Source organism: Amaranthus tricolor, chromosome 7 (genome assembly GCF_026212465.1).
Source record: "Amaranthus tricolor cultivar Red isolate AtriRed21 chromosome 7, ASM2621246v1, whole genome shotgun sequence".
NCBI classification, from domain to species: Eukaryota; Viridiplantae; Streptophyta; class Magnoliopsida; order Caryophyllales; family Amaranthaceae; genus Amaranthus; species Amaranthus tricolor.
Window position 1 is genome coordinate 6,226,506 of NC_080053.1, and position 23,732 is coordinate 6,250,237.

Below are 23,732 nucleotides of genomic sequence, written 5' to 3' on the forward strand. Positions count from 1 at the left end.
AAAAGAAGATGTCGCCGGAAAAGGAACAATTGCCGTTAAAACAAAAAATTGCTCATCAAAATTGATTCATGAAGTTTTTTATGTTCTCGGACTTGCACATAATTTATTAAGCGTAGGCCAATTAATTAAAAAATGATATATGGTTAAATTTGAGAATAACAAATGTCAAATCTATGATAAAAATAAGGGTCAGATAATAACAACTGTTGAAATGGCTCATAACAAAATATTCCCATTAAAATTGCCAATTGAAGAAAAATTGGCTTTAAGCTCAATAAATGATGAATCCACCTTATGGCATTTGAGATTCGGGCATCTAAATTTTAACAGTCTAAAACTATTAAAACAAAAAGAAATGGTAATTGGACTACCATCAATAAAAAATGAAAGAAAAATTTGTGAAGGCTATATATATGGCAAGATGCACAGATTGCCATTTCCTACAACATCTTGGAGAGCCAAGGCTCCTCTAGAGCTTGTTCATGCAGATATCTGGGGTCCTACCAAGAATCCGTCTCTTGGCGGAAAAAGATATTTTCTTTTGTTCGTAGATGACTACTCGCGCATGATGTGGGTATTTCCTGGAGAAAAAATCAGAAGCTTTTTCCTACTTCATGGAATTCAAAGCCCTCACAGAAAATCAAAGTGGGCATTCTCTTAAGATTCTTAGAACGGATCGTAGCGAAGAATTTACAAGCAACAAATTCAACAACTTCTGTAAGAAGCATGGAATTAAAAGAGAACTTACAGCAAGGCGTACACCTCAACAAAATGGTGTCGCAGAAAGGAAAAACCGCACTATAGCAGAGATGGCCCGCAGCATGATGCAGGGTAAACATCTACCCAAAAGATACTGGGCCGAAGCTGTTCATACGGCAGTATATATCCTCAATAGATCTCCCAAAAAAGCAGTTAAGGATTTAACGCCATATGAAGCCTGGCACAAGAGAAAGCCAAGAGTAGAACACATCAAAGTGTTCAGATGCGTAGCTTATGCCCACATCCCGAAGGAGAATCGGGAAAAGCTTGATGAGAAGGGAGAAAAATGCATATTCACTGGATACAGTTCGAAACAAAAGGATATCACCTTTACAAGCCTGAATCTAAATAATTAATCATCTCTAGAGACGTAATTTTCGACGAAGCAGCCGAATGGACGTGGAAAGAAAAAGAAACTGAAGCTCGCGAAGGAGATACTCTCCTAAGAGATCCAAGTGAAGAAGACGGAGCAGACCAACCAACAAACCCATCATCTCCGAGTCCAAGTACACCTGAAAGTACAAGATCATCCCCAAGCTCAAGAAGCCAAACATCACGTTCAACTCCTCAACATCAAGAAGCCCGAAGATCAACACGAGATCGGCAACCGCCATCATGGTTACAAGATTACCATTGTGACCAAGCAATGATGGCTCTCTTCTCTAGTGAGCCACAAACATTTCAAGAAGCAGCACAAGAAGAAACATGGATTAAGGCTATGAACGAAGAAATCAAAATGATCGAGAAGAATCACACATGGAAACTTGTAGACAAACCACAAGACAAGGAAGTCATCGGACTTAAGTGGGTCTACAAGGTGAAACATAATGATGATGGCTCCATCAACAAGTACAAAGCAAGGCTCGTAGCAAAGGGATATGCGCAACAACCAGGAATCGACTTCAACGAAACATATGCACCAGTTGTCCGCATGGAGACAATCAGAACAGTCCTAGCATTAGCAGCACAGCATCAGCTACCAGTCTTTCAGCTCGATGTCAAATCAGCATTTCTAAATGGAGAACTCGAAGAAGAAGTGTACGTCGAGCAACCGCAGGGATACGTCATCAAAGGCCAAGAAGACAAAGTATACCGCCTTCGAAAAACTCTGTACGGACTCAAACAAGCACCCCGAGCGTGGAACAGCAACATCGACAATTATCTTCTCCAGCATGGTTTTATCAAGAGTCCGAGTGAACCTTCACTATACATCAAGACACAAGGTAACAACTTTCTCATTTTATGCCTGTACGTGGATGATCTAATCTATACAGGCACACACCCAACGATGATCAAAGAATTTAAATAGGCTATGATGAAGGAGTACGAGATGATAGACCTTGGTACAATGAAATACTTCCTTGGCATACAAATCAAACAAAGCCCAGGAAGAATATTTCTATCACAAGAGAAATATGCAAAAGACCTTCTCAAGAAATTCAACATGGGTGAATGTAAACCGCTGGCTACACCAATGGCAATCAATGAGAAGTTATCAAAGTACGATGGCAAACCAAAAGTCGACAGAGCAATGTATCGAAGCTTGGTCGGCTCTCTTATCTATCTCACACATACAAGACCAGATATAGTCAACGCTATCAGCATCGTATCCAGGTTCATGAGTGAACTGAGTAAGGATCATCTAACAGCAGCAAAGAGGATTCTCAGATACATTAAGGGAACAAAAAGCTATGGGATCATGTACGAAACTGAAAAAGATTTCAAGCTCACAAGATACACCAATAGCGACTGGGCTGGAAGCGTGGATGATAGAAAAAGTACAAGCGGGTACGTATTTCAGCTTGGAAACAAGGTGGTCTCATGGTCATCAAAAAAACAGGCGATAGTAGCTTTATCATCAGCAGAAGCAGAGTACATTGCAGCAATAAGTGCAGCACGTAAAGCATTCTGGCTCAGAGGGATATTAATCAATCTACAACATAAGCAAGAGACACCAACTACAATGTTCTGCGACAACATATCAACAATAGCAATGACGAAGAATCCAGTGTTTCATAGCAGATCAAAACACATCGAGATACGACATCACTACATTCGTGAGTTAGTAGACAAGAAAGAGATCGAACTACAATTATGCAAGACGGGGGAGCAGCTAGCAGACATTTTCACAAAACCCATATCAACTGATAAATTTATCGAGTTCAGAAGACAACTTAGAGTTCAAGATTTTTGAGATTAGGGGGAGTGTTAAAATAATCTAGAAAAATCTAGGATTTTAATTAAATATAAAAATATCTAAACTAAAGAATTAAAAAAATAAAAATATCTAAGATAATATAACGGAAGATCCTAGAAAAGTAATTAAAAAATAAAAATATCTAAGATATTTTAGTAAACTTGTAACTAAACTCAACACTATAAATACCCATTGATGTAATCAATTTTTTGGCAATGAATAACAATATCCATTCTACATATTCACTCATCTTCCTCTCCAAATAAATCCATTCACTATTTTACCATCTAAATTTTCCTATAAATTTTTTTCAAGCACTTTAAGTAAGCTAATTTTTTCAAGTATTATATGTAATTTTTGTGTTTTGAGAATAAAGTGATGACATAATGATAATGATAATGATAATAATGGTTAAGAATGGTGGTCAACCATTACTCCAAGTGTTTGATAAAATGAACACTTTATGTAAGAATAAAAAAATGTTAAAACCAATTTTAATGTTTTTAATGCCTATTTCAAGTATTAAAATATTATTTCAAGGATAAAAATACTCATTTCCAACCTTAACCTTCTTTTTTTTAAAGAAGTTTAACATTCTACTCCTAAAGCTTTAAATTTTGACTTTAAGCCTTAATTTGCCGATTCTAAACCTTAAAATGTCAATTTTGATGCTTAAAATGCATAATCTAATATGTAAGTTTATAGCCTCTCTAAACCTTAATATGTCAATTTCAAACCTTAAATTACCAATCTCAAACCTTAAATTGTCTATTTCAAATCTTAACATGTTTACTCCAATATTTAAGTTTAATAACCTACTTCGAACCTTAAAAAGACAACACCAATCAATAAATTGTCAGTGCGAAGTCCTGCTTTGCCTACTCAAGTCCTAAAATGTCAATTCCAAAGCTTAGAATGAAGTGGAGTGGTTGAGGATTCTTATGTTTTAGATAACTTTTTTACATAAGTCAATTTCATTGGTCGCAATTCATGCGGATTGCACAACGACTTTGGGTAGAGCTTATAATCAAGTGTATAATGGTAAGTCTCGTCATATTGCCTTAGGCACAGCCTACTACAAGGACTTATCACTAATGGTGTCATAACTCTTGATAATGTGAACACTAAGTTCAATGTGGATGATTCTAAAGTCATGAGTAGGGATTCAATTGAACAAGCGTCAATTAAAATCGGATTATGTCAATGAAAGTCAATAGGAAAGGCATAATTTACGCGAGTAACATCGTGTCTTGAATTCAATGTGGTAAAATTCCTTTTGATTTTTGTAAGCAACAAGTTTTAATGATCCACTGTTACTTTGGACCGTGATGAACGAGGTAGTCGTCCATTAAAAGTTCTCAAGGTCAAGAATGGAAAAGCTTTTAGTGTTATATCCACTTCACGACGATAAATTTTATACGTAATAAGAACCTAACTATATAAGTTTGAAGTGTGGCCGCTTCAAGTAGTCAAGATTGTTATACCGACTATGATAAACGTATGAGAATGTGTCACGTTAATAACTTTGTGTTATTGATTTTGTGTGTATTTCATCTTTGAGTGGTTAGATGGGTCATTTAATTCAAATCTATAGGGATATCAATTCTGGCTTGATCACTCGCAAAATGTGTTGTACTAGGCGTTAATTCAATCTGTAGGGACTTTAACGTTGATGCATGAAATGAAATTAATAAATTTTGTTTTGTAAAAGAGAAAGAATTTTTTTATATACTCTAAATGGGGGAGTGTTGTTCGATATGTAGTGTATATTAAATCCTGTGTTATATTACCAAAGATTACACATAGTAGTAGAACAAGTTGTATTGAGATACAAAGTCTTAAAGGGGTTTAAAGGAAAGCACAAAAGACAAAAACATAAAATCGAGTCCGTAGAAAAAGCCGTCTCTACTTTCTTTATTATTATTTGTAATATCTTCTTTGTCATCTTATTTTCCATCTAGTTTTAAATTTAGCCATTGTTAAAGATATTGAATTTTCCTCCAAAATTTATTTCAAGATTTCATTACCTTGCTCATGTACTTTCCAATTATTTCAAAATTGGTTTTTATTTTTATATTTGTTATTGTTCTTTATTGTTTTTCTGGTTTTATTTCCTGATTTTTTTGCAATTGGTTTTCATGATTATATCTTGTTACATAATTAGAATTTTATTTTCTTATTTATTGTCAATTACTATATCTAGTGCGTACATTCTTTTAGAGAGTTGGAACCCTATTGCACATGAATTAGTTATGCATGATGTTATTTATGGAACTGTGTCTTTTAATTAAATTTCTGTTTAATGAACCTTAGGTTAAAACCTTTGATAACTTAATAAATACGTAGACACTATGAAATTAAGATTAACTTTGAAAATCTAAATTAAATTCTAATTAATTTATAATAGTTGAGAGGATAATTAATTAGACTTTAATTTGTTTGATCGATCAACACGACAACACTTATATGACGGGATTCTTTATAACCTACTACTCTTTATTATTATTGAATTTTAATCCATCAATTATTAATTTTTAGATACTCTTTCTTACATTTTTATTTTGCCCAGCGTATCCACTAGAATTTTTTATTTTTTTATTTTTTTTTATTATTTTTTTTATTATTTTTTTTATTTTTTTGTAATTTATGTTAGCACAAGTAACAAGTTTAACTCATGTATACAAAAGTACCTCGTATCAAGTTTGATAATGCTCCAACCCAAACTAACATAGAATACTATCAATGAGTACACATATTCGGTACAAATGAGAATTATAATTATAAATGTAAATAATGCAAGTACATTCGTACTCAATTTTCTTTTTCGGCTTATGCTCATTTACTTTCTACATAATTTTTTTTTTATTGAAAATTAGTAGTAAAATAATAGAGACGAATGATCATAGGTTGCATGGAGTTTAAAGTTAAAAAAATATATTTCTCCCTTTGTTTTTAAATAGCGTTCTCATTTGCCATTTTGAGTCGTTTCACTAATTGTTCTCCTACAAAATCTCTCTATTTATATCATAATTTGAATATAATTAACTTTATTCATCTTAATTTTAATATTTTATTAATGTATGTGATCCCCAATATTTTCCATCGACCTTATTTAATTATTATTTTTTATTCTTATGGTCCCGACTTTTTCTTTATCAACTCTATTACTCCCTTCGTTCTTTTTTGTTCTTCTCATTTATTTTTTTTACGGTTTTCAAAGTAAATTTTAAGCCTTATTATCTTTAAGTTTTTATTATAAAAATTATAACAAAAAATATATAATAGAAAGTATATATTAAATCGAATCTAATGAGATCTCACATAGATATATTTTATCATCTATATATGTCTTAAAAATCTTAATTAAATTTCTCTCTCCAAAATAAAATATTCTAAATGGGAAAAAAAAACTAGGAAACAAAGGAAATATTCAATAAATAATTTATCCACTATCTAAAAAATTAAAAAAATTTTCAATTCTCGCTAATAATTTGTTATGGAAAAATTAATAGTGAAGATATGGAGTACAACAAAGGGCAATCTATCGAAATGACATGCTTCATTTCTATTTTAAACAATGCTTAACCTTAAGAATGTAGAATAAGGTTATTTTTTGGTGATAATCATGACCTAATTAATTTTCTAACTTACAACATGAATGATTCCTAAATCACATCATGAAAAAATCTAAATGAATTTTTGATACGTATAATCTCAACGACAAGGGGTAAAAATAGGAACATGGCATGCGGGCCACGGGAAATAAACCGACAGAATTCGGCAAGATCGATACTGAGAATTGAGTCCTTAATAGAAAACGATCAAGAAAATTGAACTTTTAGGTGGGCTTTGATTATTAAGTGGACCATTAATTATCAAACACCGCTCATTAAGCGTTAAATAGCTCAATTAATATATATTATATATTTTAACAGTCCGTCTCCTAAAAGATCGTCTTTTTGAGATATACGTCTCTTAGGCTTAGTCCATTTAAGTTTAATGTTTACTTATTGTATTCTTAATACATACTTACATCATTTTTAATACCTACTTACATTATTCTTAATGCCTACTTATCATATCCTTAATATCTACTTACAATATCCTTAATGCCTACTTACAGAATCTGTAAATGCTTACTTACAATATCCTTAATACCTATTTACATCATTTTTAATGCCTAATTATTGTAATCTTAATACCTACTTATAATATTTTAAATGTCTATTTATAATATCCTTAATATCAATCGAGTAAGTGTGTAGTACTTATAATATCTTAAATACTTGCAATATCCTTAAAGTCCATCGAATAACTCACTCTATATTTTCTTTTATGGTTCGATCCAATTAAGGATAGTATCTCAAGAGATAGCCTTGCAAAATTAATATAATTTTTTTTTGGAGATCGTCTGATAAGAGTAGGTAATGTATAAATCAAAGATGTAGGCCAAGTTTGAAGTAGAACCTCATCTTTTGCTACGGTGAACATGTGATTGCTCCCATTTCAGGCCGTATTTTATGGTTTACCCTTTGTCGCTTTCTCAGATTTGCACTTTGTTGGTTTGTATTTTAAACATACAAATGAAAACTATATAAAAAAAATGATAAAAAAAAAAAAAAAACGAACTCAGCCCTTAATCATAACTTGACTAAAATTATTGATTCATTATTCAATTTGTAGGAGGCTATTACCCCTTGGCTAAAATCTAATTTACGCTCTCGGTTCCTTAATGAAATTTTCACATAGAATATTAACGGGTATTAAGAAAAATAGAATTACATAGATAGAATATATATTATTTTATTGAATAATAAATATGATGGAGAAAAGTGAGTACAATAAATATTAAAAAAATATTAAAAGAAAGTTATTGAAAAAAATATAAGAGACGATAACAAATAAAAAATATTAATATAAAGTAGATGGAAAACATATAAAACACCTGAAAATGAAAAGTGATAACTCTTTAAGGAACGAAAGGAGTACAAAACATAGAGTATATAATACAAAATCCTAAACATAGAGTATATAATACAAAATCCAATTTGGAGTAAGAATAATCACGTACATACGAAAATAGGAGAAATTGATCCTTCGATAGATGGTGAGGATCAAATTCGCTATCGTAAGGGGGATAAAAAAAACCACGAGGACAACCCATAATTTTCAATAAACGACCTTAATACTTCCTACATTCTATTACTTGCAGCATCAGAATTAATGCACTATTTATTCATAATCTTTAATTTGTGTTAGTTTTTAATATATCTAAAAGTTAAAATATAGTCAAGCAAGAGCAGAGTAAATTTTGAAAAATTCTTTGAAGGACCAATGTAATTTTAAAAATTTGATATTTTCTAAAAACTTTGTATTATTAAACACTTAACATGTACTACATAATTCAATATTGAGGCTCCCAATATTTCGGAGCCTGTGCGGTTAAACATGTTGAACATGCTTAAAACCTCCCTTGTAGTCAAGTAGAATCTTATTTGATTCGTCTCAATGCAAATATTATTAATGTCAAATTCTTTTAAACTTTTTACTATACATAATTAGAGATATTAAAAATTGAATAATGCATTAGGCTGCAAGATATAAGTCAAATATAACAAGTTTTTTGAAACGGAGAAAATATGACTTAATATTGGAATAATATCATCAATATCAATGATTCAATTTACAATCATATAATAATGACAGAAATTTTTTTTACATACAAATAGGAACAAATCCAAAATCTGAATTATTTATCAAAACTATGTAAAACAAATAAAAACAAAGGAAAGGAACCTAAGTCCTATGGATTATGGTTTGATTACATACACAACAAATTGTGATTTTGTATTTTGATAGTTAGAATTAAATTTTAGTAATTTCCCAAGGTGGTAGGGAAAATGGATGATGTTAGGAGTAATGTCAAAATAGATGACATTTAATAGAAGAAGAAGCCACATGCTAACTTTGCACATAGCACCCAGACATTGGGCCGACTCGCCCATTTGGTAAGCAAGCCAAATTGATCATGACATCGATTATTGATTCTGAGATGGGCCGACTTTGAATAGATCCACATAATTTATGAACATAAATGGGCCCACATTCAGATATAATCTCTTGTTGTACCTATGATGGCCATACACGTATATATTATGTTAATTTTTTATACTACTTTTCTTTTCTATTTATTTTTGAGAACGCTTGTATTATTTAGTATGGCCTCATCTCAATAAAAGATGTCTCATATTGAGGTAACATACAAAATTTTCATCCCACGGATTTTCCTATATATTTTTTTTAATCGGTGCCTTAATTTTTCTTTTTCTATAATGTGGTAACAATCATCCACAAATTTATTGAGATGGTTTTTTTCTCGTCGATGAAATAAAGATAGTATGCGTATTTTATACTTTATTAGAGTTCCTCCCTTAGCTATATGTAGAGCTGTTCAAAATTGATCTGACCCGAAAACTCTAACCGAAACTAAAAGTAAATCGACCCGAAAATGTGTTCTTTTTTTAGGTTTATCGAACCGACATTACCTAACCCGAAGTTATACCCGAACCGGTTGTCAACCAAAAATGGGAAAACTGAACCCGAGCTGTAACCGATTTTTGTAACCGACACATAACCGTTGACCGAGATTACCCAAACCTAATAATGACCAACCCGAGTCATATTCGAACTGAATCATGCTCGAAACCGAACTCAATCAGGCTAAAATAGAATTAACCCGAACGAAGTTTAGATCGAACTATTGTAAACTTGAACCAAATTTTTACATAGAAATATGATCGACTCATATTCAATCATCTTATTAGTTATTCAGTGATAAATATTTTAATAAAATAAATTTTATAAATCCATGGTTTCATATATTTAGAGTTAATAATCAATTATCAATGTTTATTTAACTGCTTTTGATCGAAATAGATGAAAATTGATAGAACTTTATAATTTTAATTTTTCAGTCAAACAAATAAACGTAACAATGTAGTAATGATCACTAATTGATTTGTATTTTAACTATTTTGATTTTAAGTAAAGGGAACCTTATCATCAATAAAAGAATGATTAACAACTTAATCTGATACTGACTCGATCGATAGTAATTAGTAATTCGTAATTTGTAGCCGAATTCTACTTGAAAATACCGAAACCCGATCTGTACCTGGTAAAACCGAATCAATTATTAACCGATGACAATCCGAGACCGATTGAAACTTGATACGAACTTCAACCAACACAGAATTGATACTTAACCGATAGCTCGAATAACCGATCTTCAACCGCACCGTGACTAACCGACCCGACCCGAGTATGACCCGTCGTAACACGCATCCGAAATATAACCGATACGAAATACAACCGACCAGATCACCCGAGTGAACACCTCTAGCTATATGGTTTTCAAATGATATCTTCTTGACTTATGAAGTGAATGCACTTGCTATTTTTTCGATTATATGTCGGCATTCACAATAAGTGCAGTTCAATTTCACGTGCTATTTGAGCAGAAAATTCAATTAAAAACTTAATGGTAGGTCCGAAAATAATAGCATTCCCACCCTAATTGATTACTCGCACATGCGAACTTGATAGGGGTTAACATGTGAGAAAGCTGTTGGGATGATTTGTCCTACATCGATGACTTAAGGATATTATGCATAGTATAGCCCTTCCTCCCACTAACATATAATTTTGAAATGGTATTTTCTTGTCTTCAAGTGTATTCAGCCTCGTGTTTTCTCGAATGTATATTGACATTAACAATATAAGTCCAGCTCAATAAAAATGATAAAATTTGAAAAATGGGCTTGGATAAGCTAAAAAGGAAAAGAAGAAGTAATCCACTTATAAGTTCAAAAGGGGTTCACTACTAAAATCAATTGATAGTAGTAAGAGTTACTCTTCGAGTTTATAAAAGTAATATATACTCTTTTCTTTCTCTAATATGGGATAACTTACATGTTAGTATCAAGCGATCACTTTAACACTTTTCCTCACATATGAGTGTCCATAAAATTTCAGCCCACTACAAGGGTTACAATTTACAAACCTCGTTGGAAATTAAAATAAAAAAATCAATTCCATTAACCAGTTGTAAGATTAAATGCCCATAAAGGCCCAACAACATATAATGCAAAAATCTGGTCAGTTTTTTTGCAATTATCGAATGAAATTGATTGGGGAAGAGGATTATTGATTTAGAATTGAAAGAGGAAAGATTTACGGGTTTTTCATGAAAATTGTTGAAGACTCCATTGAAGAGTAAGAGAGAGCATTGAAGAGGGAGATGAAGGAAGGGTTTATGGGTTTCTGATTTTGAAATCAGAATAGGAAAAGAGAGAATTAAAGAGGAAAATAAAGAGTTTAACCCGTTATACTTAGTTTGTGAAAATTAAGGTTCATTCACAACAAACACAATGCAAAGGTCGAATTAATTTTTAATTTTTAAAAGATTGGCTTATTAACAAAGAATTTATAAATAGGTTGTATTAATCTGAACAATATTTTCTTATTATAAATTATAATATATAGTAGTATTATTTATTATACATTGTCAAGAACTCAAGATACAAGTCTAGGCCCCAATGTTTTAATCTCAATCACAACTCTTATTGACTTCTCACATCTTCCAACTCTCCATATTCTCCTTGCATATTTAACAATTCAGAATTTAACTTAGTTTTATATAATTATTATATTATATAATAATATATTAAATATTATATATTGTCAATATACAAGTCATTATACTCCTACCACAACTATTTTGCTAATGTGTGGACAAAGCCGCAGGTAACATGATTCTTAAACTTAAATCGCATGAAGGCATGAAGACAATGTTATAAGACATGCAATAATAAATCAATCCAATCGCTGAAACAAAAACAATGGCAAAATCTATCACAAGAAATCAAAATCAAGCAAGTGTTATGTTACCCTTTAATTACTATAAATCTCATGAATCAAGAAATGATGATTTTCTTAAGTAATTATATTCCACAAGGAGTGGTGCCATTACTTTATAATTTGCACCCCTAAATTTTCCCACTTCATATCCTCAAAATAGACTAAAGAATTTGCCTTCTTTGTACAAATAAAAAATATATAGATTTCATCAAGAAATTAAAAAAAAAATAGCATGTAATAATTTAAAATAAAATTCAAAAAAAAAATGCTGCTGATTACTGCTTAAATTGTCATGTATTCTATTAAATGAAGCAGAGGAATAATTTAGGAGCAGGAATTGCAAGACCGGCAAATAGAACAAGGCAAAAAGTAACTAAGTTATTAGAACACCATATTTTAGGTTTCCATTTAATCTCAACACTTGAACTTTTCTTAATCTTCTTGCTATAATTCTCAATATTCAGTTCCTTTGACAAATCGAAATCAGCCCCTTTCATTCTCAGTTCTTGAATTGATCTCCCAAGTGTTCTGTTATCGCTTTTTTCTCTTCTTAACCTCTCTGTTACCTTCCAATACCTCCATAGCTTCACCTGAACAAGTACAACAATGGCAGTCGAAGTGGACCCCACAACGATAGATGGGATCCACCATTTCTTACACCGAAAAACACCCATTTGAGCTTCCATGGTGGTAGAAGCCGAGGCGAAGAGGAGTGTGGAAACGAAGGCGTGAAAGATAAAGAAAGAACAACAGAGTTGAAAGATTTCGCGGCGAAGTTGATCAAGTTTTGATTCATTGAGGGAAATTCGACGGGCGAAAAGATGTTCTTCTCTTTGCCATAGTTTTAAAAGGAGAAGATGACCTGGGCATTTAGAGATTTCCATCATTGGATGTTGTTGGATTATGATTGCAGATTTGAGTTGTAGATCATCTTGATTTACAGGGATTTCTACTATGTGGGATTCCTTGGATTCTGCCATTTGTTTTTTGTTTTGATTGGGATTTGAAGTGATCTTTGGATTCTCAACAAATTAGAGATTGAGAAGGTAAAAAACGGAAACTATTGCAAGAGATTGAGGTGAGAGATAAAATAAGAGTTTGAGAAAGACGAAAATTGGAAAGTCGGAGGAGATTCAAAGCAGGGTTACACCTGATATTTGAATGATGAGAGATTTTTAACGGATATAAATTTCTAACGGTCATATTTTTTTGCGTCATTGAGCTTCGATAACGGCCAGTCCTCCCGGCTTGTGAATGAATTATAGAATCATTATATTTTTATTATTAAAAGAATGATAGAATTTTCAACCATTAATCAAACTCAAACTTAGAAAAACCTTGTTAAAATAATTCCACTCTAAATAATCACTAATATTGATCAAACCATATTATATCATAATATTAGAATATTTATAAAACACTCCCTTATGCACCAAGTTTATAAGTTAAGATAATAAAATATTTTCAATTTTCAATATAAATTTCAATGTAAATTTAATGCTCAAATAATTTTAATTTTAAGTTTTTAAAAATACTAAAAAATTGATATTTAAAAAGTATATATATTCAGACGAGTCTATTAAGACTCCGTATAAATTTTTAAAAGTTCTAGAATTCTAGAAAGTTAATATTTAAAAAGTTGATTTTTTTGAACTTTAACCATCAATTGAATCTTTGATTAAAATAATTCATTCTCAAAACATTCAAACAGTTTTCAAGACAAACATCATGCGGCCTTTCAAATAATGTAAAGTATTCTCTTTTCTTCCATTGATTTATGTGAAATTAGGTTTTTCTTCATCTTTTTTGTCATTGTTCTTTTTTTTGAAAAGTATTATGAATTTTTGTGTTTTTAGATTAAAGTTGTGATTGAAAACATTATAAAGAATAGTAGTCCGTTTCTTCATTTTCGAATTGGAAAATTTCCTTCAATTTATGTTTCTTGCAAATTTATTTGTGGAATTAACCTCTTTATGTGATATTCTTTTTGATATTTTTTATCTTATGTTTTCATTATAATTAGCCTCTTTTGTTGAATATTGTTGTGAGATTGTATGTTGATAAAATTTAGTGATGTATGCTTAATTCTTAGGGTTTCGTTATCAAATTGGAAGTTTTAGTGCATGATTTCTACAATTTAGGGGTCTTCAGTGAATTAATTAATTAATTAGGGTTTTGATGTTCCTTTTTGGTGTTTTGGAAGTTTAATTTCGTGACCATCACAATTAGGCATCTAAAGGATTGATATTTGCTGGTTGTTTTGATATTACAGTAACCCCCACCCCTATATGGTAAATCGCCACCCTCTAACGGTTAGCCCTTATGAGGACGATATCGAAAGATGAAAAAGTTTTCCTAGGAGCAGACATCAATGGACATATAGGTAGAAAGGCATACAGCTATAGTTTGGTTCATGAAGGTTTTGGTTTTAGTGTAAGGAATAAGAGTGGAGAGAATTAGCTTATGTTTGCATTAGCCAAAGAATTGGCTATAGCAAACTCAAACTTTAGAAAGAAATATGAACATTTGATTACATATAAGAGTGGTAGTACGCAAAGGGAGACATGACATTGTGCTTTGATTGTAAGGTGGTATTGGGTACAAAGATGCCCACCGAATATAGGTTATTAGTCTTGGTGTTTTGGATGAGGAAGAAAATTGTCGAGAAGAAGACAGAGTTCAGGGGAAAGATCATGTGGGGTAAACTCAAAGGGGTTGTGGTCACAACCTTGAAAAGAAAGATAAATTCATGGGGCTACCCAAGTTAGTGTGATGATGCAAATCAAATGTGGGTGACTATGACTAAAACCATTTGAGAAATGACAAGAGTGGCCTTAGGGGTGTCGTCGGGAAAGCCATAGGTGTATAAAGAGTCATGGTGGTCGAACGAGGAGGTTAGAAGAAGATAAAAGGACAAAAACAAGAGATTTAAAAAATTTATGGCAAGCACGGAGGAGGAGGATAGGGTACTCAAGAGAGAACTATACAGAAGCAAAGCGGACGGCAAAAAAAGCGGTAGCAAAGGTAAAAAAACGGTGCGAGGACTTTTATCAGAAATTAATACCAAAGAAGTGCAGAAGGGTATTTTTAAGTTGACAAAAGCTAGGTCCATGCAACAACAAGACTTAGATTTAGTGAAATAAATCAAAGATGAGAACAGACGAGTGTTCTTGAGATAAAAGAAAATCAAAATGAGATGGCGTTTGTATTTATCTCAACTACTATGAGACTAGGGGGCCAAAGGAGGAGGATAGATATACTTTCGATGTTCAAAGACCCCATGACTACCACAGAGGTAGTGGGAGAAGCTCTCAAAAGGATCAAGAGAACAAAGGCAATTGGACTTGATAACCTATCGATTAAGATGTAAAGGGGTTAGGAGTAGAAGGCATTTGTTGGCTTACTAACCTCTTTAATGTTATCTTGAGAAAACTTAAGATGCTAGAAGAATGGAGACAAAGAACACTAATCCCACTGTAAATGAATAAAGGTGATGCGCAAGTATGCGAGAATTATTAAAGAATCAAACTTTTAAGCCGCACAATGAAATTGTGGGGAAAGAGTGATAGAGAGGAGAATCAGAAAAGAGATGGTGATCAGAGAGAACAAATTTGGCTTCATGACAGGATGGTCAACCACTGAGGCTATCCATGTCTTAGGAAGACTGATGGAAAAATATAGAAACCGAAAAAGAATTTGCATATGGTGCTCATTGACTTAGAGAAAGCGTATGATAGCATACCATGAGGCATCATCTGGAATAGCCTTAAGGCTAGAGGTATTTCACAAAGCTACTTTGAGGCTATATGAGATATGTATGTCAGAGTATCGACTGATATTCAAACACCGGTGGGAATAACAAAGTATTTCCCATTTGAAGTAGGCCTACATCAAGGATCAACACTAAATTGATCTAGGAGATTGTACCGTGGTACATGTTATTTGCTGATGATATCGTGTTGGTAGCAAAAACTAAAGAGGAAGTTAATAATAAATTGGAAGAGTTGAGGGCCGGTTTAGAACGTATAGGGTTGTGCATAAGTCGTACAAAGACTGAATATTTGCGATGCGACTTTTAGTGGGACATTACCGATAGAGGTGCCAAAGGTGACTATTGGTGATGAAGTTGTTGCAAGTACGACCAAGTTTGAGTTTTTGAGATCGATTATTCAAAGTAATGGGGAGATTGTAGGAGATTTGACTTATTAAATACAAGTAGATTGGCTCAAGTAGCGAGCAACTACCGGTTTTACAATGTGATAGGAAGTTTCCATGTAGGTTAAAAAGTAAATTCTACCGAGTTGCAATTAGACTTACTTTGCTATATGGGACAGAATGTTGACCTATAAAGAAGACTTTTGAATATAAGATAGAAGTTACAGAAATAAGTATGTTGAGGTGGATGTGTGGTAACAGAAGGATGGATTGAATTAGGAACCAGGACTTTAGAGAGAAACTAGGGGTTGCCCCTATTTCTGCAAAAATGCGTGAAAATAGATTGAGATGGTTTAGGCACGTGTAGAGAAAGACTTTTGACGCCCTCTAAAAAGGATCGAAAGCATCATAGTGGAGAGTAAGAGAAGTCGAGGAAGACTTAGGAGAATATGGGAACAACAAATAAAAAATAACTTGCATAACCTACACCTCTCTGAGGACCTGATTAGGGATAAAGGTAGTTGAAGACGCCTTATCCATATCTTAGACTACTGATACTCTTGCGCTTACCAATTGATGTTCTTGTTTTTGCCTTTGCCTTTTTAGATAGTGTTCTTTTATTCATTTACTTAGTTATTTTTATTCATTTATAGTTCTTTTATTTATTTTCACAAATTTTAAATGAGATTGTCTCATATTGAGTCCATATCTTATATGCAAATTACAAATTTTTATACAGCTTGTGGAAAGATTGAATGAAATAAACTTTTTTTGTAAAAAATTCTCAAAATAAGTTTTAGGAAATTCTTAATTTCCAACATAAGCATTTTTGTGTCAAAATCTAACGTCTAGTTTCTTCGCTGTTACCAAGAACAAACAAGAGAATAAAAATTAATCACGACTTAATTGGGAAAAAAATAGATACAAAAATCATAGCGTTTGAAAGGTCAAAAAAATCACATGTTTGTTCGCCGTTGATAATGAACAACCATGTTTTATTTTTTTGTCCCTTCAAATAATTCATTATCCTTTTTTTATTCATTTTAACTTTTTTTGAACAATTTATTTGTTCGATGTTAGTAAAAGCGAACATTCATAACATACAAATATCTGACCTTTAGTTTTGACATCGAAAGACTTGTTTTGGTTATCAAAGTGTCCCCAAAACTTATTTTGAAATTTATTTTTAAAAATAAGTTTTTTTTTTTTTAAAATTTTTTCAGCTCGTGTAGGGCATAGAAGATTGTAGGCGCAAAATTGACTAATTCTGGAGATTGCCAAACTGGTGTATTGCGACTTGCCAAGCAGAACAAGAAGCGTCGCAACGATAAAGAGAACAGGAAAAGAGGTGACGAAACCGTAAAATGGCGATTGCAACTTCATCTTCTTCCTTGTTAAAGACTCTTCTAGATCCAAAGAAGAATTTCTTAGCTGCTATGCACAAGACCTCCATGGACAAACGTCTTCGCAAATACGGTTTCTCTCTCTTCTCTTTTTTAGTTCAACATTTTTGTTTGATTCAAATTGTATGATTTTTTGATTCGATGATAAATGATCAATTTCAACTTTAGGTCTTAGATTCGACGATTTATATGATCCAATGGAAGATCTTGATATCAAGGAAGCCCTAAATCGGCTTCCTCGTGAGATTGTCGATGCTCGTAATCAGCGTCTTAAGCGCGCTATTGATCTTTCTATGAAGCATGAGTATCTTCCTGATGATCTCCAGGTGCCTTTCTCTTTCAATTGTTTGAGAATTTGCCTTTTTTTTTTTTTTTTTTTTTTTTTTTTTTTTTTTTGCTGGGAGTGCTTTCTATTTAGGGTTTATTTTATTATATTATTCAGGGTATAATTATGTGTTTTTAGATGATTTTTATTGGTATATATTTATCTGCTTCTTTTTTTTTTTTTTTTTGTTTTTGTTTTTGTTTTTTTGAATCTGTGAATTTTTAGTTTGGAGTTGAAGTTGATGGGAGAAAACAAGCTGCGGACAGCTTGTACTGTAATTATTGGTAAAATTCTTTCTTAGCATTCTATATGCTTACCGTTGAAATTAGAGATGTCAGCTAATTGTAAGTCAAACAACATTAGGGTAGCCGTGGATAGCAGTTAGGGATGTTAAAAAATACCTGATCTGTTTGACCTGAACCGACGACCCAATACCTTTCTCCGGGTACCTATTGACTGGTAAGGCTGTACTGTCTGTATTATTTAGTAAAAACCTTAACTCCTCATTAGTCATTTGACTCATTTTCCACTTCCTTCCCTCAATCCTCATTTCGCCATGTACCAAACCATGAGCCTAGATAATTTGGCTTCAACAACGACCACAAGTATAGAAAATCAAATCCCAATAATTCAACGTGAAGCAAGATAAAGTTCATAATATTTCCAAAAAATGGAAGAGTACCAATATCCAATTATGAAGGAGATTACAACAATAATAATTTAAATGGGTCAATTCATTAATCTCATAATCAGCAAGAAATCCAGCACCAAGCTTCAAGTTCATCTGCTGCTAATGAAATCAGTCCAAGTCTGCAACTAATTGTAAGAGTATGAGTATGGGTATGAGTATGAGTACTCCTTAATTTCTAGTTAAGACAGTTATTGTTGTTCCAAACTAGAACTTATAAAATCTAGAACCAATTTTCATACCTAACACAAACACCTTATTTTTCATTGAAATGGATTTCTTGACATCTCTCTATATGCAAATGATCACTGTGGAAGAGATCGAAGGTCTTCAATAGTAAAGACTAGATCTGATAAGCTTTTTTTGTTAAGCTTTCTTTTTTGGATCTGAGAAGTTTTTTTGTTTAGACATAAGACTATTAGGTTTTTGGTTTGCTACAAAATATTTTTCTTAAAACAAATGTCAATTATTTTTCTTTTATTTCCATAGGAAAATAAAAGCATTTTGAAATTCTAAATTGAAAACTGATAGGGTACTCGGTGTCTCGACCCAAATCATCTAGGTACCCGAATAACTAGTGCTGGGACACGGGCGCTCAAATGACTACCCAACTAACCGAGTACACAGTTATGAACACCCTTAGTAGCAGTAGCCGTCTAACTTGCCACCTAAAGTATTATTGTTTGGTAAAATAAAATAAGCTATTTGAATGATGTGTTATTTTAAATACTTAAATTTTTGAATTGATTAAGTTTATAATTCTTTGATTTAATTTATTGATTAAATTTCAATAGTAATATGGCATAATGAATTGAATATCGGTAAGAAAAAAATTACATAGAAATAGCAATGATTAAATTTCAAATTTGGGCATCAGAATACTAAATGATCATGCAAAATAGTGAAAATACATAACACGTAGAGATATGTTTTTTACATACCTAATAAAAGAACTAAAAAGAAGCAATTGAATCAAAGAGCAAAACATTGAATTTCTAATCAAAATGAAAGGTGCCCACAAACCATAAAGAAAGAGATGCGGAACTTGGCATCGTATTGGAGGCATATGGAGAATGGGTTACTACCCTCCTTGACTACAATGGAGTGGTCTTGGGGTCGTATGGGAGGCATATGGAGAATGGGTTGCAGAACTTGTGGGTAAGTATGCAAGATGTCTGATAGAAATTTTGGAATGGGTATGTTTGGTTTATCCACTGGGTCACTCAACCCATTACACTCAATCAAAACTCCATGTCCTTTAGACTGTAAAGTTTTCACCTACCCTTTCAATGATATTTTAGAGCATCTAAGAAGCGGGTCCACCACTAAAGTGACTTCCATATATAAATCATGGTTTGGGATTTCCAGTTCACTACTACATTTCCCAATCTCTCTAGCCATTGAATCCCCAACATTACATCCAAACTTCCTACTAGGGCAAAGAAATTGTCATCAATCTCGATCCGTTGTACAGTCAATAATATCCCATCCCCAAAAACTTCGGACCCAGTTTCTAAGGTGACCCCAAATAATTTATTGTTCAAATTTCGAGCCTTATTTGTTGAGCTATGAGAGTAGTAATAAAGTTATTCGTGGCGCCGGAATCAATTAGAATCATCACCCCTTTCTCTGCAATGGCTCCTTCAAGCTGCATAGTTTTAGGTTTTGTGAAACCAATTAGGGATTGTAACGACATATCTGCCATAGGATCTTCGATTTCAGGCAATTGCTGTTCATCGTCCACCAGGCTTTCCTTCTCCACGTCATCATTTTCCTTGTCAGAATCACCCGTATCTCTTGATTTTTGCAAACATGATTGAAGGACCATTTCTCATCACATTTAAAACACAACCCCCTTGATCTCTTCTCACGTATTTCTCGTTCATTCAAGGGAAATTGTCAGCTTTGGTTTTCTGGGTTGGGTTTTGGTGAGGAAAGGTTTTTTTTTTATAACATAGAAGGTTACAAAAGGTTGATGGGTGTTGTTTGGGTTGTTTGTTTTAGGGTACGGTTTCAACAAAGATTTTGAGTTATTGGCTCAAATCTATTATGCTCCTTTGTCTCCCATAATAAGATTTGGCCCATTGGAACCAAAATAGGGCATCTCCATCCATACTCACCAAAGTAGGCAGAAACTGCCATCTTTTCCTCTTTGATCAAATTATAAGAGGAAAAGAAACGTTGGACTTAAAGGATCCATCCATCAGGATTTCCACTAGAATAAGTCGGAAGTTCTAGTTTCTTGATTTTCCAACCACTGTTCCCGGTGATATGATTGAAAACCCCATATCCCTGCTCTTCAACTCTCGTTTCAAAATATTTCTGCCCATCATAATGTGTGTTATTCGACCACCCATTGACACCCTGATTCAATGATGAGGTGCCCCTCCCTCGTGGGTGTAAACAGAGGAGGAGGATTACCTAGAGTGCTTGGTTAAGGTTGCACTCTTGGATTCCCAGCTAATAGCTGGTTCAGGGACTTATGCATTTTGAGTTGCATTTCACCATCATAGCTACTGATTTATCTAGGTCTGTATATTTGGTCCATCACAGAATGATTCATTGCCATTTTCTCCTCTAATTGGGCCATTTCAGATTGTATCCGGGTAGTGAAACACTGAGACCTCACCTAGCTCCTATTCAAGATGCTCAATACGTTGTTGGTTTGTAGGGTTTCCATATTAGGCAGATTTACTGTAGTTCTGATACCATGTTGTGGTGAAACAATACTAGCACAGCAAAAGAATAGAAGTAAGAGCAAAATTTTGAGAGAAAAGAAGAAGAGAATGACTGCAGAATAAGAAAAATAAGAGAAGGATTGAGGGAAGATTTTGTTGTATTACTTTCTGATGCCTTAACCAATTATTACATCAGAATATTTATAGCTAAACGAGCCTTAACAAACTTGCTGCTATTTAGATTGGTTACAAAAGCTGCTCATTCTAGAATATTTCCCTATTTCCTCATAGCGGAACTCTGTTATCTCTTCCTTGTGATGGTGCCAACTCATTATTGATTTAACTTGTTGCCGCTTGTGATACACCATTGTATCTTTTGTTTGATCAACTTGTGTGACATTTTACGCTGATATAAAGTTTAAAATATTGATTTGCAAGAAATTCTAAAAACAGTATAGTAGAATTTGAAATAAAATATAGCAGGTAGCTTTTATCAATAAGAAAAAGGAAGAAAATTATATTTAGAAGGGTGTAAACTAAATCTCAAAAAGCCCACAAAAAAATTGAAAATAAGATTCAAAAGGCACTGTGATTGAAGGTCAGAGGTCCACAAGCTGTAAAAAATATAAAAAGCCAGAAATTCAAAAGTCATGTGAGAATGTGAGAAGGCTATCTTTGTGCCCCTTAAAAAGCTGCATATCCAAATAACCCACATTCAAGAAGGCCTCTTCTTTTTCGGAATGACTGCAATTTGAATTATTACTATGCTAGTCAATGCCAGTGGACTTGCCTTACTCCCGTAGCCAAAATCCCAATCGTCTTGTGCTCCATCGGTGTCTATTATGCCCCAATGTCAGATCTAACGGTTTCAATCTTGAGCCCTAAAATGAACAGCGAAAGTAGAATTTGGGGTCAGTGGTAAAAACTGGAAAGCGATCTGGTCGTGTTTCATTCAACAATGCAGGACTCATGTTCCATATTTCATTCAACAATTCAGGACTCATGTTTCATATTTTGGTATGGGCATATGTCCCTGTGTTTTGGGATACAAAGTTTTGCACATTGAGCCAGGGCCAAAAGTTGGGTTCGAGATAAAAGGTGCAATGTTTACTATGTTAATGTGTTCTTATATTTAAACCAAGTATTTACGACTAGATATTCCCTAATTATACTAGGGTATTCATGCTCATGGAAACACCTATTCATCTAGTGATCCTGACTTTAGGTTGTTTTGTTGGTAGCTGCTTAATTTCTCTTTATCATGCACTTTTCATCTGTGTTAGTATTGTCTTTCTCGAGGTTTTGCAATTTATTAGCACCTTCATATGAGCTTATATTACATGTGCGCTTCTGTGCAGGCTATGCAAACACCCTTCAGGAGCTATGTTCAAGACATGTTGGCACTTGTAAGTATTCCTTTTGACACTTTTACGTGGTGGCCATTAAGTTCTGTTTTTGCTTCCCTTTATTCAGTCATGAATCGTGAGTCATGATACAACAATTATGTCTCGCACCTAGTGAGGTGATGTCTGTAGATTAAGCTTTCTAGTTGATATCAATATTGATATCAGTATTGTTTGAACAATATCCTGGTTAACTGGGTATCTCAATTGACTTTAGCTCACAATTATAATGGTAAAGAAAATTTAGAATACTGAAAATGGAATACCTTACTGATTTGTTTGATTGATGATTTGGCTAAGCCTAAGGTGGTGTAGCTAGAATAGGTGTTCTGGTGTCAAGCAAGCCAAATTGCAATGATGTTCTCTGTCGTTGTGATAGAGATTTTAATTACTGATTAGTATTTTAGACAAGGTCTCGCATTTGGACCATATTTTATCCCTTGCAGGACAGAAATGTCGGGATGGAATTGCATCTATTTTCGATTATCTATGTAATGGTTTGAAAACTGATGTTGGTACTGGCAGGTGAAGCGTGAGAGAGAAGAACGTGAAGCTTTGGGCGCATTACCTTTGTACCAACGATCAATTCCTTAAGCTCCACTGTGAACTGTGTTTCATATAGAATTTTTGAGGGTAATTTGCCAACCCTTACGGAGGGTAATTAGCGTAGCAGCGAGAGGCTTTTACTTATTTCTCTCCTTTGTGCTCATTTCTTGTTTTTACCGAGAATTTACTGTTGCTAAGGCATTGTTTTGGATTAAATGATGTTGAATTTGCTAAATAATTACTTGAATGATGTTTCTTGAACTTCGCTAATTCTTTGTATCAAGCGCAATTACAAATGAAATGGATGTAATCAAATTTCAGTCTTAATTGGATATAAAGAGCTATTTTTATAGTTAATTTATCTTAAAATTTGGAATATTTTATAAATTACTATTTTAGAGTTTAGTACTTTTGCGAATTACAACTTAATGTCTTTTTTTTTTAATTTTTTTAAAAAACTTTTTTGGCGAATTACAGGCATTAAAAAAACCTAATTTTCGTATAATCAATCAAAAAACAAACAAATTTATACGTTAGACAACTCCAAGTATATGTTAGACCATTTTACTAGTGTTGGATTGGGAGAGGGAGGGATTAATTGAAGGTTTGAAGGTGTTCTAATGGAGGAAAAAGAGAGAGAATTAGTCTCCAGAGGTTTT

At 33.0% G+C, this 23,732-nt stretch overlaps 2 protein-coding genes across 2 annotated transcripts; one reads left to right on the plus strand and one right to left on the minus strand.

Moving 5' to 3' along the window:
- Positions 1 to 11,938: 11,938 nt before the first annotated feature.
- Positions 11,939 to 13,002, minus strand: LOC130817643 (uncharacterized). Its single transcript, XM_057683471.1, has one exon. It carries the CDS (start codon positions 12,853 to 12,855, stop codon positions 12,178 to 12,180), a length of 678 nt encoding a protein of 225 aa, XP_057539454.1. The 5' UTR covers positions 12,856 to 13,002; the 3' UTR covers positions 11,939 to 12,177.
- Positions 13,003 to 17,230: 4,228 nt separating this feature from the next.
- LOC130817527 (cytochrome b-c1 complex subunit 7-2, mitochondrial-like) lies at positions 17,231 to 23,343 on the plus strand. The gene is made up of 4 exons (XM_057683282.1): positions 17,231 to 17,506; positions 17,602 to 17,759; positions 22,483 to 22,530; positions 23,053 to 23,343. The coding sequence occupies exons 1-4, from the start codon at positions 17,395 to 17,397 to the stop codon at positions 23,119 to 23,121; spliced, it is 387 nt and encodes a 128-aa protein (XP_057539265.1). The 5' UTR covers positions 17,231 to 17,394; the 3' UTR covers positions 23,122 to 23,343.
- Positions 23,344 to 23,732: the final 389 nt, after the last annotated feature.

What these genes read in the sequence shown, in the direction of transcription:
- LOC130817643 (XM_057683471.1), bottom strand. Translation starts at nt 12,855, where the DNA reads ATGGCAGAATCCAAGGAATCCCACATAGTAGAAATCCCTGTAAATCAA.
- LOC130817527 (XM_057683282.1), top strand. Translation starts at nt 17,395, where the DNA reads ATGGCGATTGCAACTTCATCTTCTTCCTTGTTAAAGACTCTTCTAGAT. An exon ending in CAAACGTCTTCGCAAATACG is followed by an intron (nt 17,507 to 17,601) that starts GTTTCTCTCTCT and finishes TTTCAACTTTAG; the next exon opens with GTCTTAGATTCGACGATTTA. An exon ending in TTCAAGACATGTTGGCACTT is followed by an intron (nt 22,531 to 23,052) that starts GTAAGTATTCCT and finishes TGGTACTGGCAG; the next exon opens with GTGAAGCGTGAGAGAGAAGA.